The sequence below is a fragment of the Rhinolophus ferrumequinum genome, chromosome 3 (assembly GCF_004115265.2).
Source record: "Rhinolophus ferrumequinum isolate MPI-CBG mRhiFer1 chromosome 3, mRhiFer1_v1.p, whole genome shotgun sequence".
NCBI lineage: Eukaryota > Metazoa > Chordata > Mammalia > Chiroptera > Rhinolophidae > Rhinolophus > Rhinolophus ferrumequinum.
In genome coordinates, this window is record NC_046286.1 from 32,026,217 (window position 1) to 32,046,517 (window position 20,301).

At 34.5% G+C, this 20,301-nt stretch overlaps 1 protein-coding gene across 1 annotated transcript in view; it reads left to right on the forward strand.

Annotated features, from left to right (window-relative positions):
- The window catches only part of COL19A1 (collagen type XIX alpha 1 chain), a 304,480-nt gene that overhangs the window by 82,492 nt on the left and 201,687 nt on the right, over positions 1 to 20,301 (forward strand). The window contains exons 10-11 of the mRNA XM_033102674.1: positions 3,005 to 3,049; positions 5,403 to 5,447. Coding sequence (XP_032958565.1) covers positions 3,005 to 3,049; positions 5,403 to 5,447 — 90 coding nt within the window. The remainder of the gene's footprint in view (positions 1 to 3,004; positions 3,050 to 5,402; positions 5,448 to 20,301) is intronic.

A 20,301-nucleotide genomic window follows, 5' to 3' on the forward strand; every position in this document is an offset into this window, starting at 1 on the left:
GCCCTTTGACGAAAAACCTATAGTATAAAATATATGCTTCAGAAACAAGTTTTGAAAGTATAGTTGTTATGGGAAACGTTGATTGTACTTTTCTTTTAATAATGAGCTAAAATATAGATTGGAGGCCAAAGAAGGAGTTTCTTATCTCTTCCTTGTGCTGAGACTGGGAGGAAGGAGGGACAACAAGAGTTAAAGAAAAAGCTAATATGTGCCCATTTTAGGCAGGCATTTATTGGGGAGATAGAATTCAGTTTGACCCCAAGCTGCATGGGGCACCAGAACTCTGAAACTACACTTCAGTGACCATAAAGAAGAGCTCATTCTGTTGATGTAAACTGGGTTTTAGAAAAAGTCCTGACAGAAACATCATCATCCATTAATCTGTTAAACAAAATTTTGTTCTCAAAGACTATTTTCTTCTTTAGTTTTTATACTACTTAATAAATCTCCCTCTTTTTTTTTTTTGACAGAGATGAAAACAAATATGCTAATTTATCCCTGAGGGAATAGAAAAATGACAAATGATTTTAAATAGTTATAAGTTTCTAAGTAGGACATCTCTAGTAACTTCAAAAAAATAAGTGAGGAGAAAATAAATACGTTTCTGAATACCAGAGTTGTAAACTTTAAGCTTCAAAAGTTTCAACAATATCTCAAAATGCCCCATATGTTGGTGTGGCATATGAAGCTGACTCATTTCCTATGTGAGTAAACAGTGGTGTCCATTGGGTTATCTTGGAGTTTAGGATTATGTTTACAAATTTCTAGTCAAGAAAGAGCAGGTACCAAATAACACTGGCCATGGAAAAACATCTTTAAATTGCAACAAAAAAACCTGTGTCCATTAAAGAGAGAAACAGTCTTAATAGCACAACTGTAGAGAGTTTTAGTACCCCATTAACAGTTTGTCTGGGTGTGACCCTATCCTGACATATGCTAACGGTCGGATTTTAGGCGACAGTACGCAGAGCACACGGTACGTAGGAGTGGGCTGTGAGCAAAGAAAACAGAAGGAGATACTGTCACTACATTTTTTTTCCTCAAGAAGTATTTTTGGCAGTGTATACTGTGTCAGTGTTCGTCACTGGGTTACATGCCATATCTTCTTATGTGCAACTTGTAATATGATATAAAACATTATATTGGACCAACTGATGAAAATAATTCTGCTTTTTATGGACAAGTGCACATATTTCTGCGATGAGTAACAGAAGCTTAATTTTGATAGAATGTTCCCTGGCATCAAATACTTAATGTGCTTTGACCAAATGAAATTGGAAGTTTTTGATACGTTTCTGTGATGACTGAAGTCTAAAAATATAACAAGTTTTTTTTAATAACACAAATATATTTATTACATAGATAAGCACATTATATTTTATGGATGTTTCAACAGTTAATTACATTAGCAACAAAGTTTGGCCTTTAGTGTTTAGTATGTACTGTGATGATAGAAGTTATTTGTGGAACACTTAGATAATTTAATCTAATCTAAGAAAAGCTATAGTCTTTAAAATAATATGTGTGCATACATATAGCAGTGCGCCGTTAGTGAAAATGATTAAAACTTTCTAAAAACGAATGAATTAATTAAAAGAATAAAGACCTCTTTAGAATTAGACAGAACATATTATTGTTGTTTTAAAGTTTGAAGATGTGATATTTTTCTTCATATTTTCAAATTTTATTTTATTTAAGGAATTCTAAGAAAAAAATGATTGCTAGAAATAAGGCAGTTCAGTAGACTTGTTAGTTTATTTTAAGCTATCTAAACCTGGAAACTCAGAAGCTAAAGTCTATTCCTATAAGCAGCTAAATTCCTAAGCCTTCATCGAGAATATACGCATCCTCCCAGGAGAATATCATTCTAGCTGGTATGCTGTTTACAAACCAGACTTGTTAAAGAGATGACCCATGAATTCCAGTAATGAAAATTGATAGGCATCTGCTGGAAACCTTTTGCCCAAGACAGGAACCAGATGAATGAAAGGAACTAAAAATTCTCCCAAGTAATTGTTTCGAGTAAATGGCACTGGGTATGTCTTCAAATGATCTAAAGACAATCAACAGATAAAAGCAAGAAAGTATATGTGTATGTGTGGGTATATATATATATATAGCCAAAAAAATGTATACCATTTTAAGAAAGGAAAAAACGGTATTAAAATTACACTGATGGTAACCACTTTGAGCACCTCTTATAACTGCAGAATTCAAATGTGATTTTATTCATCTTTTGTTATTGGTATATTTTGAATATTACAATTTTAATACAGTTTTTTTCCTTTCTTAAAATGTGTGTACATTTTTTTGGCACCCTGTGTGTGTGTGTGTGTGTGTGTGTGTGTGTGTGTGTGTATATATGTATGTTGTTTAAGCTATGTGAACAGATAGGTAGGTAGGTAGGTAGATAGATAGATTGATTTATTCAGTTTTTAGGCAAGAGTTCACTTACCTGCCAGAATTAAATCTTTTCCATGGGAGAGTATAGGGTGGTGGTTACATGCACAGAGCTGAAGTGTGTGGGTTTGAATTTCAGTTCTATCCCCTATTGATTATGTAATGATCTGTAACAAGATGGTCATAATACTAGTATCTACTTGATAGGTTTGTTGTGAGAAAAGTGCCTGTCTCACAGAAAGCCTATGTCAGACTTTAATATTATGCCCAGAAGTTTGAAAGAGAGAAAATGAATGAAGGGAATACTAAATAACACGTGGGAAATCATGGGCTGCTGAGTCAGAGCTCTCAGTTCAAATCTCAGGTAATACCACTAATTGGGTGACCTTGAACCTGTTACTGAACGTCTCAGAGCCCCCTTATTTTTTAAATGGAAGTATGATTCCTGGATTTGTGAGATACGGGGGAGACTGAAAGCCCCTGTACTCAATGGACATTCTGTATTAAGCTACCTTTCCCAGCAACATTTGAGCCAGTTGTTAAAGACTGCAAATATTTCTTTATTCACTTGTTTTTTTATGGCTAATAACATGTATTATTTCAGGGTGCAAATGGTTCACATGGATCTCCAGGCTCACCTGGTCAAAAGGTAAAGAGTTTTTGAATGTTTCATATAAGTTAAGAATTTTACCATCTTGAAAATTGAATTTACACATAATACAGTAAAGGTATGGAAAATGTATTTGATGAAACTGAATTTCCTGAAAGCCTCTTTTAGAAAGCTGCTGACCGATCTTGCCAAAGAGAGCCAGCCCATAGACGCAATCCCACCTCAAAGGGCCCACCCACTGTAGGAGGGGTCTTTGTCAGACCCCTCTAGCAACGTGCTTCTCCGAACTCAGCAATGGTGCCTTCTGGGGGCCATGGCAGTGTTCGTAGCTGCTCTGGAAGTGTTTTCACTGTTATTTATCAGTCTAAAGTAACGAATGGAACCGTTTTTACTGCCTTTGACTACATTTGGCTGTTTCTTTTTTATCTTCCTTTTTGCATATCCCAAATTGAGCTAAACAAAAAAATTACAAGGACATAAAATGTTCAATGCTACAAAGATGCTATAACTAATCTCTTAAAAAAAAATCTCTCTTTTTCAGAATGGTAAATTCCTAATAAGCAGGGATTTTTGCATTGGTCAGGCCCCTCCTTTTCTGTGCCTAGTATCTTTCTCTTAACCAAGGTGAACTTCGCTTGTACCCAGTTACTGTCGAAGGGATGCTTTGTCCTCCTGGGAAAGAGTGTGGTTGTATGTGACCGGCATTCCTGGAAACACAGACTCGGGTCTATTCCAGTGTCTGGGATGGCTGGGGAGCCGCTTCAGGGGGGGCCAGCTGTGCTGCTGCCACCCAGATAACCCCACCCTAGGGGAGAGCATTACTGGTGCAATAGTCGACGCCCACCAGAGCCACGTAAATCACTCTTATGCTCTGGAGAAGTTTTATAGGTCTTAGCAGCAAGATGTCAGAAGTTGCTATTGCATCTAGGTTTTTCTCTGTAGCTAAAAATTACCACTAAAAAAGGATATGCACTTATTTATAGTTACAGCTTTTGAAAAGTCTCCCTTTACTTGTCTTGATAAAAATGATAAAATTGAACCAGCAGTGGTGAAATGGCAAGCTTCTGAATTTCTTCACAGGCGTTCTAGACAAAATCCATTGATACAACACGTGCTGTATCTGTGAGTCAAGTTGCAAGCCAAGGGATGTGCGGATTTATCTGCTGGGAAATAGTTTTGGACTTTCCAGCAGCTGTTTGTGGTGGCTGCATCATGCCATCATTGTGGCTGATGTACTAGGGTTTAGCAGCTTCGATGTCAGCGTGAATTAACAGATCAAGTTAAAGTCTATATTTTAGGAAAAATGGTACAAAAAACAGACAGAACATACATTCAGTAGCAAATATATCCACATACCAACCTATTTTCTTTCATGATACTTTTTTGGAGGGTAGATGAAACCGAAATACTTATTTAATCATGTGTGTATGTATACGCATACACACATACGTATATTTGTTTATATAGACTATGTGGAAAAAGAGACTACACATATTGTGAAAAAGCTGGCATTCCTTTATTAACACAAATTTTAATCATGTTAAGTGTTACCTTGCTGAAGCATTACAGAAAAAAGCTGGAGATAAGAAACCCTTCATCCCTTGTCTTGGTACACTCAGGAAATGTTTACTGAGTGCCTCTTATGGGTGGAGGGGTGAGTATGACCCATCCTTGATACTTGCTGGCTATGTTGTCATGAGCGTATGACATATATGTGGTGGTCAATGAATGTCTGTTGAATGTATAGTGAAACAGCAGTAGTATAAATATCTGTGCAGAATCACATGAGAAAATAAGCTTGTCAGATCAGAGAGGGTTTTGTTGAAGAATAGAGCACTTACACCTTTTAGCATAAATATGGTGGTTGAGAGCCAATCCCCATCGTGGCTGAAAGGCAGGAGATCTGGGGAGTGTCAGAGCTGGAGCCAGAACTCTGGGGTTCAAACCTGAACTCCTTCATCACACAACTCTCACTGAAATGGAACTCTGCGGAAGTCAGCTTGAGAAGGATGTTTCTTCTGGATCTGATTATATAAATACTAATAGAAATAATAACAATACTAGCTCACTTGTTCTGTTTCAGGCACTATGTTGATACATTCAATTCCCAAAATACCTATCGGAAAGGTACTAAATATGGAGAAATTAACTTTTATGGAGATTAAATTGCATTGGTGAAGCTGTAGTTTGTATCCTAGAAAATCATTCCTTCAGTTTTTAGGAGTATTTAATTTTATGTGACTTAATATTGGTTTAGAGCTTACATATTAGAAATAGTCTTTATAATTATTGATTTTTGCAGTGTTGGACATGTTATCATTATTATTGTAATAATTGTATGTGTTAAAAGCAGTGTTCCTATTATTATACACATTATGTTTCTCTTCTACAGGGAGAACAAGGTTTTAAGGGCAGCAAAGGAGAAACTGGTGAAAAGGTAAATATTTCACTTTACATATACATTTGTAAAAATAAATTGCATTCTTGAAAATATTTGGGAGTGGAATATCTAAATTTTTTTGTGCTTTTATATAAGCAATTATATAATTTTGTAGATATGTTTTAAAATATTTGCTTCAATTAAGGTAGGCTTGCTATATTGATGTTTTTCAGAGCTCTTTCTAAATGTGTTTGGACAGTAGTTATATCTAGACATTTCTAGTTAATACATTCCATTGATATATAAATGATTGAAACATTTATTAAGCATACTTTTGTATGCTTTTGATACACTAGGTATCTAAGTCTTTAAATAAATGCTTTGCTTATGTATACACCTGGTTTATTAGTGGATTTTTTCCTGAGGGAATAAATAGGACAAACTGTAATAGCTCCAACAGAAAAGAGATGGAGTACTCAAAATAGCATAGTTTGAAAGAGGTTAATACAGGGATGGTTTAAATTGTATGGGCAAAATGTAGGGAAACCACAAGGATTGTGCAATATCTTACATCCAGTTGAGAGGAGTCTATAAACTCCACAGGGTTGCTGGTTACCAGGTCCAGAGGCAAAGAAAACCATATGGAGAGAGACTGCCAGATAGGAGCTGAGCAAAGCAGTTAACCCAATATTCAAGCAATCATTGTTTTACAAATTTACAGCTTTCTGTGCTGAAAGTACAGAAATTACAAAGTGCCTTAGTCATCTAAAATTTCCCTTCAGACAATCATTTGAATCATTCTGTATTTTATAAGTCTATTTTTATTTTTAAATAGAATGAAAAAGTATCATTCCTTTGTTTCATAAAATGTCAAGTAATTTAATTGGACAGTGAGAAGGAGGGCTAGAAAGGGGAAGAGAGAATCTCAAATTAGACAGTATTGCCTATATTTAGATTTCTGGGTGGTGATCAATTATTCGCTTCCTCAATAAGTATTTATAGACAGAATGAACATCTACTATAAGACAAATTACATATGTTGTAAGTGACTGGATAATTACTTTTTTCTTATAGAACTGTGAGGGAGAAAAAAGGATAGCCATATAACAATCATATAATTAAGGATAATTCCATTAAGTGGTGACTGTTTTTAAAACTGAGTCTTTCTTCTTAAGAATCCCTTGAGTATTTTTGCTTTAGAATAACAGTCATTGCAAGTCCATGTCTTTAAATAAATGCTTTATTTACACGTATTGCTGTTTCATTTAATGGGATTTTACCTGTAGGACTAAGTGAGAATAAGCGAGGAAAACAACTATATTCTTTGTAAATAAAAGTCACCATATCAATAAACCTTATGTGGTTATTTTGATTTTCTTATACATAGTTGGTATTGCTCAGTAATAAATTGATTCTCAGAGGCTCTGGGGTATAAAAAAAAATCCATTCAAAATATTTAACTTCAAAGATCTCCCTTCTGATTTATCATATCTATGAACTATTGTCTTCAAATAGTCAAGTTCGCCATCAGGTGAAAATATTTCTGGAGATTGAGATATCAGGAAGAAAGAAGGCATCAAATAGAAACAACAATAACTTGAATGGGAAGTACAACTCAAATGGTTTATAGTCAGATGTAAGAGTCACATAATAACCCTTATGTTAAAAAATGTTCTGCTTTGATTATTATTTACCATATATCAATCATATTATTTTTTTCAGTGTTACATGCTATATATTCTGATTTTATCAACATGTATTTTTCCATAAGATAAATAATTGAGGTCATCCTTTTGTTTCTAGATTATAAACTTTTTGTTTCTCGATTAGTTACACAAGAAAAGTATGTGAAACACTCAGTTTTGTGTGACACCAGAATGAGATTCTTGGACTGTTCACAACAAAATTTGTTTTCTGAATAAAGACAATCTAATTTGAATTTCAATTCTTTGTCAAAAACTGAGTATATAATTACTATACGATGTATCTCTCTTCTTTAATTACCTTATCATGGCCTTTAATTACCTTGATTGTTTTGAATGACAAAATTCAGTAGACTCAAAATAAAATAATTCAAGAAGTTTTTCAGAGTAGTCATTTCTACCGAAGACACATGGCTACTGATCAAACAAGAAAAATTATATCTACTGTCAAAGATAAAATATAATGTGATGATTTTCAGGTGTTATTTCTATAATCTAGTATAAACCAAGTAGAGAAATCTGCTGCTTTTCCTTATGGCTAGAAAACTAGCCTTCAGGCCAGTTTAACTCTTAAGCCAGACTAGGTGGTTCCTCAATGTATCAAACATGTGAAACTTAGTCCAGAGGAGAACCAGGAAACCTGAACAAGTATAGAGGACCTCATTTGAAAGTATCAATACATTCCTCAGTTGGTAGCAACTTATAACCCAGCATACACTCATATAGAACCTGGGCAAACACAATTCAGCCAAGTCAGTCCTCAAGTAAAAATTATTTGAAGTGATGGTTCATTCTCTCAAAAATTAGTTACTTATACCGTCAGGGTTCTCCCAGAAAACAGCTATTTTCAGGTTTATCATGGTCTGGTTTATCATTTAGACATGAAGGAAGGACCCCATCCCACTACCCCATTCCTGGCTGGCAGTTAGATGAGCATCGCCCAAGGATCCTTCAACTCATAAGAGCATTGTTCACGAGGCAGGAAGAATAAGATCTATATTCTGGGTGAGAAATAGTCCCACAGCTGAGGTCTGTATTCTGCCTTCTCTGTTTTTATAGGAGTGATCTTAAAACATCCCTTCTTTGGGGGATTTTCCTTAGGTGACTTCATTATTATTGTATGTATTGTGTGGGTCACTACTACTAGTGGACAGAATGGAGAGTCTGCTCTTGGGATGACAGTTATTTCCATATTGTCAGCCTTCCTAGCTGTGATGCAGTCGAATTCTTGTTAAGTGACCAAATGTAAATGCATGAACTAAGCTCTGAATATCACATTAGGTTCATAGAAGTGATCGTCATTCCTAAACCTTGAGCCCAAGTTTATACTTTAGGTCTTTGTGAAAATAGGAATATTACTTGGTTACATTTATAAAAAGAAGCAAAAAAAAAACCAAACAGATGTAAATATCTGCTTTATAATAACATTTAATATTTTTAAGTAATTGCTTCAAATCATGTGATTTTGTTTGCTTTCAAAATTGTCATTCTTTTATGGTGTCGTTCAAGCCCTGATTAACTTAAAGTTTAAAAACTATTTTCTTCAGTGTTAAATGTGATTCCGCTGAATTTTATTGTTAAATATCATTTGATTGTGAGAGAGAAACAAGTGGCAACTGCTTGCTACTCATGCCACACTTTTCTTGCCATTTTCCCTACATTTTCTAGCTAAAATGTTGTCCATTTTAGTTCACTTGAGAGTAACATTTAAGTTAACATGGGCACATACAGCAGCAAATTCTTACAAGGATCTAAGATGTTTCTACTAGTGTGGAACTTTTCCATTTGAAGAATTAAAATGCTCTGGTCTCTTGAAGTTCTCTGAAGTTTAGTGAAAAGGAAAAAAGAACAATCAAATAAGCTTTTCTTCATGAACCATATGGCTCAGAGATGTGTGGACAGTATCCAACATTTGACATTCTCTGTAGCTGAAACTGTCCATGGTTAAGTAGGTCTGGCTTATTCTTATTTAGACTTATGAGCATTACATACTTTGATTATCTTAATTACTGATCTTTTTTTTCCACTCTGAGTTAAACTAATAATAAACACAATCACAAAGCAAACAATGGTTCCTTCTTTAATTCATCACTTAAAACTTTGAAAAACTGATTGTTGTAAATTTCCCAGTGACTTGTGATTTTTATTGTCCTGTTACCCGAGTGTTACCTAGGCCCTGAAATGTAATATAAGATATTAATGTAAATCAGAAAATTATGTTAAGTATTTATTACTACGGTTTTATAGCGGTTGCAAATATTTTTACCTGACAGAATCCACTGGAATAACATCCCACTGATCCCTCTTCTTAGATGATTTATTTAACCAGTATAATTATAGGATTCTCTGTGAAATGTGAAATTCAAATGAATAAAATTATTAAATGTCTATTAAAATTTAGGGTAAAGTGAAAGTAAACTTTACTACAAAGTTATCTGAGGTTATTCATAATTAAGCTATACATCCAAACATTTGCATTTCTTCTATAAACAATCAATATAGGTAATTTTCAGATGACATAATTCAAATCTTCATAGGCCAGCATAAAATAAAATATATTTAAACTTAGTGTTGATTTTGTAAATGGTGTGCAGCCTTTTGCCTTTTGTGGTCGTGTTTGAAGATGAGATAGGAGGGATGGAAAATGCTAAAAAGTGTCCTTATCTATTTTACAGATGAATCATTCATTTTGGTTTCTAGTCAAGTGATTGTTAAAGAGCAGCAACACTGACTCCATTTCCTGTTATTTTGTTGCTGTTTGTTTTCAGTGTTAAAAATGTACCAGAACCTGTGACTTATCATGTGTCGTCCTGATACATAAGTGCTAAGCTAATGAGCACAATGGGTAATTTATTCAGTAGTGTTTATTGCTTTATTTCTCATAGATTGATTTAAATTTCATACTTAACTCATAAAATCCAAAGTTAGAAGTTAAGACTATTTTTATACTAGTACCACAAATAAATGATTTTACCTGCCAGTAAATAACTAAAATATTGACTTTTAGCATTAAATATAATGAGGTTGTAGTCAGTCAGGCAATCAATTGCAATCATTTGCTACTAGAAACAATAATTATGGCTTCAAATAAATCAAGACCCTTTACACTGGAACGTATTTTTACTTTACAGTCAATTTTTCATTCAGTTATAGTAATTGCATAAGAACTTGAATTGAGAATTTGAAAGGGTAACTGAGATATTTTGGCCATTTAAAATTTGTTAGAGAATGAGAAAAAACTCAAGAGAGTAAGTCTATATAATGTACATAAACTGTTCTTCAGAAAATTCTGGGGACAGCATCTAGGTCATTCGGCAGGGAGCACACATTTCTAGTTTCTAAAATACCACTCCAAAACCAGCCTAGACTTGACAGTAGTTCACTTGTGGACTTGATGGTGACCTATCATAGAATAAATGGATTCCCATGTGAATCTGGACATTTTCCTTGCTTTCTTTACCTAAATCTCCTTTTCTATGAAATAAAGATAATTCCTACCTCGTAGGATTGTTATAGAAGTTAAATACGTACCTCAAAAATAAAAGGTCCTTATAAATGTTATTCTCCTCAAAAGCCAAAATATTAAAAATATTAAATATTGATATTTTAAGAGAAACAGATTTTATATAATTATATCTAATTTTTAGTTGCTTAATACTATTTCCTAATTTTCTTTCTACATAAGTAAACAAAAGACAAGAGGCTATATTAGTTAGCTATTGTCATATAACAAATCACCCAAAATATAGTGTCAAACAACAATATTCATTTACCTACCTCATGATTCTATGGATTAGCAATTCACACTAGGCTTAGCTCAGTGATTCTCTGGTCTCAGCTGATCTTGTCCAGTTTGCTTATATATATCTCTTCTCAACTGGCACATTGGATACATGAAGGAGTGAAAATGAGGTCACTTTTGTAATAAATTGAAGGCAAATGAGATAAAAATTTTCTTATTTTAATATAAGTTAAACTGTACTTCAGAGTAAAATGGTTGAATAGATTTAGCTATTAGCAGATTTATTCTTCTTCTCCCATGACTTGCAGTATAATTCTTAAAATTATGTTTACATAACGGGGTTAGGAGAATGTGTCAAAGTTGTTTTCATACTTGAAATGGTAGAGATGCTTTATGGGTAATAGGAAAACATTATAGAAAAAATGAAATTCTTAATTAGAATGGCAATAGAGAAGTATATCAAATAGTTAAACCAAGGAATGATTTAGTACTTTTACATAGTCTCATGTGCCTATTAATTTTAGGTAAAGTAAAACTGAGACTAGACCAACTGGAAAAGGCAGGTCAGAGTTGAAAAGTTATTTGTAGGATTTCTCTATTACAACTTTCTTGACAAACATGCTTAATATTTAAAACTAAAGCAAAGGATGTTAAATTCTATTATTATAAATAGAGCACTTTACCACCATCGCTTTCGACATGTCGCCTTACTGTGAATTCTCTTTTGGTTCACCTTGTACAATTCTACTGACCATCAGCATGTTATGCAATTGCTTCGTTTACCCTAGTAACATGTAAAACTTCCACAACTTTCAGGAAGGTCTTTCCTGTTTTGATTTGACAGCTGACTTGAAAAATGCAGAGAACAGATGGAGTAGAATAATAACTATGATTTCAAAAATCACAGAAATTCAACTGTGGCCAATGCCAATTGGTATGGGAGTTATCTATGCCAACTTTCAATTAGCCATGGTAGCAAGCAATTGAGAAGTGATGGTAATCCCACAGGCAAGCTAGAGGTTTAATGCTAGTCATTACTGATTATGAGTCATTTTCTTGATACTTTATAGTGCTAGTGAATAATTCTAGATTACGTGAAATACGTTTAACCCTCTATTGCTGCATCTTTTAAAAGTGGTTATAGAAAAACTGAAATGTCAAAAAAAGGAGAGACATGAAAAAGAGAAGAATTACCATCTGCAATATACCATGTGTATTAAATGGTCTTTTAACATTCTTTTTTTAATAACTGCATAATATTTCACTATATGGATATATAATATTTTATTTGGCCATTCCATTGTTTGGAAATTAAGATTTTCCTATGTTTTGGGTTTCTTTTTTTAAGTTTGTTTGTTTTAGCTAGTATATACAATATAGGATTAGCATACTTTTGCAAGTATCTTTAAACACATCTCCTTCTTCCTTTAAACTAGATTTCAGGAATTAGAATTATTGGGTTGATGAGTATGGAAATTTTTAAGATTCTTGACACATATATTCAAATTATTTTCTCTGAACCTTTTTTTTTGTTGTTTTTTTTAAATCAGTTTACACATTCACAGGTAGTAGTTTCATCCTTAATCTACCCTCACTAGCTTTAAGTATTACATTTTCTAAATAAATGTCTACCAATTTATAAATATTATTTCTATTTAATCTTTTATTTCTTTATTTCTTACATTAAGCATTTACACACATGCATACTCCAGATAATAATCCTACATCATATATACTGCAAATATCATTCACATCTTCAGGTTTACCTTTAATGCTTGTTGTGTATGGATATATAGAAATTCTAAATTTCTTATTTGACTTAGATCTTTCTTTTCTGCTTTCCTTAATTACCTTTGTTTTGAATTCCTGTGCTTCAAGAAATCAGTTTAATATTCACTCATATTTTCTTCAAGTTTTGTTTTTATACATTTTAATCCTTTCTTCAACCTAAAATTTATTTTGGTGACAATTGTAAGGTGAAGATGAAACTTGGCCTTTCCCGCAATACTGTGTCTGGTAATAATTTCCTTAAACATTCGTTCATAATGCTTTCTTATCATATACTAACTTTTATAGATAAAGATTATTTTAGGGATATGCATTCTGTCTGTAGACTGCTATATTGCTGCCACGTTATTTTAATTATTTTAGCTTTTATATATTTTAGCATCTACACTGGAAATTCAATTTCATTCCTGCTCTTTTTAAATATTTACTTGCATATTTTTACTCATTTATTTTGCTACTTGCTAGATGTCTAAGTTTGGATAGTTACTCTAACTTTGATTTTCTCATCTTTGAACTGGAAATCATAATGACAGCTACTGGGTTTGTATAAAACTTACATAATACCATCATGCAAAGGATCCTAGTCAGGGCCTGGCACATAGTAATATGCTGATTAAGTGCTAGCTTTTATTTTTGTCTTTCTTATGAATTTAGTTCCAAAATATAAATGTCATTGGTATTTTGGTAGGTTTTATGTTAAATATGAAGATTGATTTGGGATGTAGCAGAGTGTGGCTGAGACTCAAAGAGGTTGGAATCAGGAACTAAAAGGCCATTAAGAACCTAGACAGTTCTGCATTCTCTCTTTTCCTCTTTCTACATACATGATCTCTCTTCTCTGTAAAACTGCTCTGTTCTCTTGCTTGTCTTACAATCTGACTCTGCTTCCTCATGGGTAAACTTAGTATTAAAGGACCACTCCAATATTTGCATATCTTTGTAAGTCCAAGGCTAAAGGCTACTACACTGTTTCCCCGAAAATAAGACCTAGCTGGACAATCAGCTCTAATGTATCTTTTGGAGCAAAAATTAGTATAAGACCTGGTCTTATTTTACTATAATATAAGATCTGGTCTTTAAAATAATGTAATATAATATAATATAACCAGATCTTATATTAATTTTTGCTCCAAAAGACACATTAGAGCTGATTGTCCGGCTAGGTCTTATTTTTGGGGAAACAGGGTAACAAACTGTGCTCACTGGGTCTTATGTCCCCATGCTGAATAGAGAGAATCTAATTGACTCACCTCTGGTCCGATCACTTGAGTTTCTAAAGCCCTACAACCAACTCAGCTGACTCATAAAGCGCATAGGGTTTTTAGGAAACGATGCGGTATGGGAAGAAAATACTAGGCAGCCATAGGACGGTGAATATTGCTCTTAATTTTTGCATCTTTATTAAGTATCTGCTCAGTTTAATCAATTGCTTATTGGTTCTACTTATTGATTTTATAAATTCTATTAGTTTTTCAGTTGAAAGCAATGGGATATATATGATAGTACCATAGGAAATACACATAATGCTTTTGGCTTCTTCGTTCCAATTTTTAACATTTTCTTCAGGTTTCACGTCGTGCTGTAGATTGGTGAAAGATGCAGGATAGAGTGGATGATTGTAGGGTGACTACTTAGGAGACCTCAGCAATAGTCAAGCAAGAGATGATTGTAGCTTGCGACTTTGGCAGAGATGTAGAGAAGTGGAGAGATATGAAATATAATTTGGAGCTAGCATCAAATGATTTTGGTGATTTGGGGATGAGAGAGAGGTGGTGATAGAGATTATTGTCACATTTCTGGCCATTGTACATTGTAGGAGGAACAAATTTGGATGGGGATTTGCACCATGAATTTGAGAGATATGTAAGGCATCTAATCAGACCTTAGCCTGGAGTATATAAAAATGTCTGTGGTACAGTTACAAGTGGGGAGTGGTCAGCATGTAGCAATGGGAGTGGGGAGACTTCATAAGGAGAGAGGTGGGAAGTAGAAGAAAGCCTGTGACTGTGAGTGGAGAAGCTTAAATATTCAGAAGTTGAGGAGAGGAAGAAGAGTGTGGAAAAGATGCATCAGAGAAGAACAGGGAAAATCAGTAGAATGTGTTACCAAGTAGAAGAAAGTGTTTAGGTATGTGAGTGTTTGAATGTTCAAAATGTTACTTAGAAGTCAAATAAGATAATAATATCAGTAGCTAATGTTTAATTGAACATTTACTACACACAGCCGTTTTTCTTCCATGAGCTTAAAGGAATTATCTCATTTAATCTTCCCAACAACCCTCTGCTACTATTATCCTCATTCCAAAGATGAGGAAACAGATGTGGAAGGTGAAAAATTAAGAAGCAACACCAGGGCTGTAACTCATTGCTTCCCTAAATGCGCACATAAGTTGTCCCTATAGATCACTGGTGACTTTGGCATATGGATTATTGAAGAAGAAACCTTGAATACACCAGTATCCAAAGCAAGCAAGAGGTCCTTGGAAACTATTCTTGATCAGGATAGGACCCAAAAGAAAAGTACAGACCAAGCTCACTTAGAGAGTTGCAAATGTCTTACACTATCTAAGTTACTTATGTCATACTTATACCAAAAATAATATCATATTAAGGACTTCTAATTAAAATCAAGAACAAGATGAAGGTGTCACCATTATTATTATTGAACAATATTGTGAAATTTCTATCCAACATCAATCAGTTTTATTTCCAAATTATAGTTTACACCTATCCGTTTCTCTCCATCTCCCCCAATACCATTACGTCGTAACCATTTATTAGTCATCTCCTAACCAATCTCCCTGTTTTCACTCTTGCTCTTCCATCATCCATTCTCCAAATCACAGAGAGATGTGGCTCCTGTGCTTAAAACAATTCATTGTTTCCTATTAAGTTAAAATCCTAAATCCCTAACATCTCCTACCAAGTTCTGCGTGGTGTGGCCTATACTTGCCTCTCTGAACTCATCTTTCTCCATATTCCCTTTTTCTCCATCTACTGCAGCCAGACCAGCCTTTCCAGTTCTTTGAACTCACCAAGCTCTCTTCTGCCTCAGAACTGCCCATTGGTGCCCCCACTGCTTGGAATACTTTTCCCTTCATTTGGCTGACTTCTATCCATTTATCACATCTTAAAAGTCATTTTTTTCAGAGGAGTCTTCCTTGATGCTCCAATCAAAATCAATCTCTTTTGTTATAATTTCTCACTATATCTTTAACACTACACTTCACCTTTATAGCACTTAACACAACTTATCATTATAAATTTACTGATGTGAGGTTTTTGTTTTTTTCTGTTTCCTTCAGTTAGAGTAGAAGCTGAATAAGAGAAGGGACCATAAATGTCTGTTTATGTCTATATCTCCAACATCCAGCATAATGCCCAGCACATAGAAGAATTCAATTAATTGATCCAATACTAGAGGAGAATAGTGTAGACAACATTAAGTTGTGTTTCTTTTCAGCCTCCTGAAGTATTTGATAATTATTATTTTGACTCATTTGATTCAGTATCAACCCTACTTTTTGAGATTCTTGCTATTGAATTTATGAGGTAGAGTTAGAGATCAAAATCAATTCTATACGTATGACCCTTGGAATTGTCTTTAAAGAAATGACAATATACAAAACATTAATATATTTAATATCATTCTAAAAAGTGCAGAGAATAAAAGTTAACATATCTCTATTTTTCATTATTTCTGAAATGCATGGCCTTTGGCAGGCGCCATTTAGTTCTTTATTCAATAAAATAAAATAATAAGTTAATATCAGATATTATGGTGTCTTTTTAATTTAGCAGTAGTGTTAAAGGTTGTCTATTGATTCTTGTGTCATAATTTTTAGTTGCAATTACAGTGGAATTTTGGAACTCTTGACCATAGTGACCTTAGGTTGGTTTTGTTAAGGAAATTAATTCAGTAACTATTTTATGTAGTGTAAGGACAAAGAAATGTGGAAATTGGGAAGCATGCAATGAGGGATAAGTGGAAAAGTCATGATCCTCATTTATATAATCAGTAAGACAACTTGACTTTTGATAGCTTCTCATTAGTCAGTGCTGAGTATTCTAAAAGGGTGGTTTACAATTTGTCTCAGTTTTGCTTTTATTTTGATCTTTATTTTAATTATCCTGTTACTTCACTCCAGGCTCTGGCATTGTCTCAGGTGCCCACTTTTATGTTTTAGTCCCTCTTTGCCCCTTTTTCAGGGTCTGCACCAGAGGCTCAACTTTCTCCATGCTCCCTCGAGCTCCGCTTTCCTCAGCTTCTCCTTCATCTTCCCACCCCCACTGCTTTCTTTTCCATCTGCTTTGCTTTCATCCCATCTAAGCCTGATTCCCTTCTCAAGTTACTTTCTTTCAATTTTTATTTCAGGCAGCTCTAAGAAAGGAAGATAAATTTTCAAATAAATGTATGAATTCATGAATGGGGGACTCTATTTTTTTTGTACTCAAAAACAAGGAAAAGATCTATTATGCAATTCCTCCCTCTCACCTGAGCATTCCTGAATGAGACTGCATTTTAAATTGAAAGTAAGGTAAAGGTAACCCTACATGTGGTAACAGAGATTTTAGTGTATAACAAATATGTTTTTTTTAATTAAATGAAACAGATTTGAAAATTAATCTAGCAATTGCTTCTGCCTGACATAATCATGAAATATTCATCATTGCTAGCTGTTTTCACGAAATCTCGGTCAATAAATATACTTTATTAACTGAATCTCTTTGTTGGAGGTACATTCCATATGGGAGGAAAACAATTAATTCAATGTCACCAAATATTAGATAACAGGTGCATTTTTATTTAGAAGCCACTGGCATGTGAACTTCTTTCACATTCAATGTAGAAGCAGTTCACTGTACAGTAATTGCTGAACAAGTGTGTCCCACCAGGCTTAAATAGCAGAATTCCACTGCACAGAAAGCAGAGGTGTTAGCGCAGCTGCTGTGCTAAGTGGATGTTGTGCAACGACTGTGCGACAAGTTATTGTCTGGGTTTCTGATCAGCTATTGTTTCATAGTCTAATATCTTACAGAAATTATCGTTGGTTCTTCTTTTTCCTTGCTAATCTTCACAATCCCCTTTAAACCACACAAGTAATTCCCCATCGATGATTTGTTCTAATAGCAATCGAGGATGAGATAAGATATAGAAAGCAATTCATATTTGCTTTGTCTTTTCTACATGTTTCCTTCTTGTTCTTCATGTTCTGCTGATAATCATGCCATGAGATCAAAACTCAAGACAAAATGGTAAAACCTTAATGCGTTGGACAAACGCTTTGTGGAATGTTATTTTAAGTACCTGCACTTGTCCCGCCTGGGGAGGAAGGAGTGTGGCAATGCAGATGGCTACACCCACTGGCTGTATTCCAGGGGCTCACTGATAGTGATCCTTCCTCCCACTGAAGGTTTGCTTGTGCATACAGATGATTCATGGAGTTGAAGTCTTGGTAAAAATCACAGGGCTGAATCACAGAATAGCAGACTCAGGTCAAATCAAGGGTTTTTCTTTAGGTAGGAGGGAATTTAGGAGGTCATCTACTTTGACTGTCTTCTGTTATTCAGATTTTGACAGATGGTCATCCGGGTGCTGCACATCCATGCTAATAACTGATAATTCTAAGGTCTTTATTTTAAACCAAAATCTATTCCCTGTCACTTTAACCAATTTATCTTGGTTCTAACCCTTTGGAAGAATGCATTCTCAGATTATTCCTTGTCTCCCAGTGACTGACAACCTTTTGGAGAGTTGAAGATAGCTAACATGTTCCTCTAAACCATGTTAGTATTTCATGTTTTTCCATTGTGCTTCATGGATCCTGGTTTATAGGTTCATCAGACACCTCACAGCCTTAATCTTGGGATCTTATAGCTCATCAGCGTCTGGTTAGTGTGCTGTTCACAAGTGGATAGAGTTCTTCTCGTGTGTTTTAAAAGAGCAGGGAATAATACAGGTGCTGTAATAGAATGAAGGAACTTGGATTGAGTAGAACTGAATCTTAATTCTGGCTCCAACTCCAGCTGACTGCAAGGTTTCATCTGTAAAAGGAGAGGGCAAAGCTAGATTACCTTTAGAATCACAAATGTTTAGAGCTAGAGTGGATCTCAAAATATAAAGGGTCTGTACTACTGTCAGGCAGTGGTTTTCTTGAATTAAAATGTAAGCATTTACATTTATATGTGCTACTTTTATTTTGGGTTTAGCCTCGTGTTCCTACTGGTCAGCTTTTAACTCTTTATTTCGACATCTATTACAATATTCACCTTTCTCGGCTTTATAACAGTAATGAATTTTGTATACATAAATTCTGGGTCTTTAAGTCACTGATATAAATATTGAACAAGACAAGTCCTGGAGCACAGCTCTGTGGCACACCCTTGAGTACTCTTTCTAGGTGACAGCTAAACATGAATGAAGTTAAAATGAATATCTTTAACCACTTACTTACCTCACTACAATTTAACCCACATTCATCCAGTACATCTCAAGAAAATGTGTTTAATGTCTTACTGAATTAAATAAACCAATCGCATTACATCTGCATAATTTTTGTTTTTTGACATGATATACACTCTTGATAACCATATTCTTTATTAATAGCTTACAACCAGTTTGTTTAATAATTCTAGAATTTTACCAGGGATCAATACCCAGCTTACTCATTACTCATCTATAGTTTTTAAATGAGGAACCATTATTGGATCTTGGCTTTTCTTTCTCCTAGATCTCAGAAATTCATGTCAGTGACCAATTTCCTCTTAGTATCTGTCCTTAATTTAATTAAAGTATCTGCTCTTAGTATCTGTCCTTCATTTATCCTTTCCTACTTTAACGTCTTTCTTGGTCTCAAGAGTGGTTAGCTAGAATCAGTGAATTAAAAGGCCTTTGCTTTATTTTCAGAGCAGTTTGATGCCAACCACAACTCAATATGATATTGAAATTTCCTTCAAAATACATGCCTGGTTTTAGAACACATTTGTTTTTTCAATCATCCATTTATTTGATCATTTACTACCTACTCTATACCAGATACTATGTTCATCACTGGGTTAACAGAGATGAATGAGACAAAACATTCTTTCAAAGAGTACGTATGCAGTGTTTGATGGTTGATGAAGGATGCTTTGGGGAAGAGGAGGGAGTGGATAACTGTGCCTGGCAGACAGAAACAAGTTGGGTAAGGATTCATTAGTGAATCTTGAAGCATAGGTAGGAGTTCCCCGGAACAAGGAAAGGCAAATGGAATAATTCATTCAAAGGCATATAGTGGGACAACGTATGAGATGTATAGGAAGTCAGATGGGTGTATTGGATAACAAAATGAAAAGCAGTGACCAGCGGAGGAAAAAAAGAAAAGAACTTAAAAAACACTGACTGAAGCACAGCTATGGGTAGAGCTCCCCACTAGGAGAATTGCCAGGAAATAAGATCAAGAGGTTCCCTCAGAGTTCAGTTGATGGCATGTTTAGCTCCCTCTCCCCTAGTAGGGGCACCACCTGACCCGCAAGCAAGCAATCATTATGGCAGGGAACTTTGATACCTCTAGAAGAATCTTCCCACTAGAAGACCCATGTGAAGTCTCCAGACAAAAGATTAGAGAGGCTAATGTCCCTTTAAAAGACTCATGCTGGCTTAAATGAGACTTTAGTTAAGCTTTTTGCTTGACATTTCC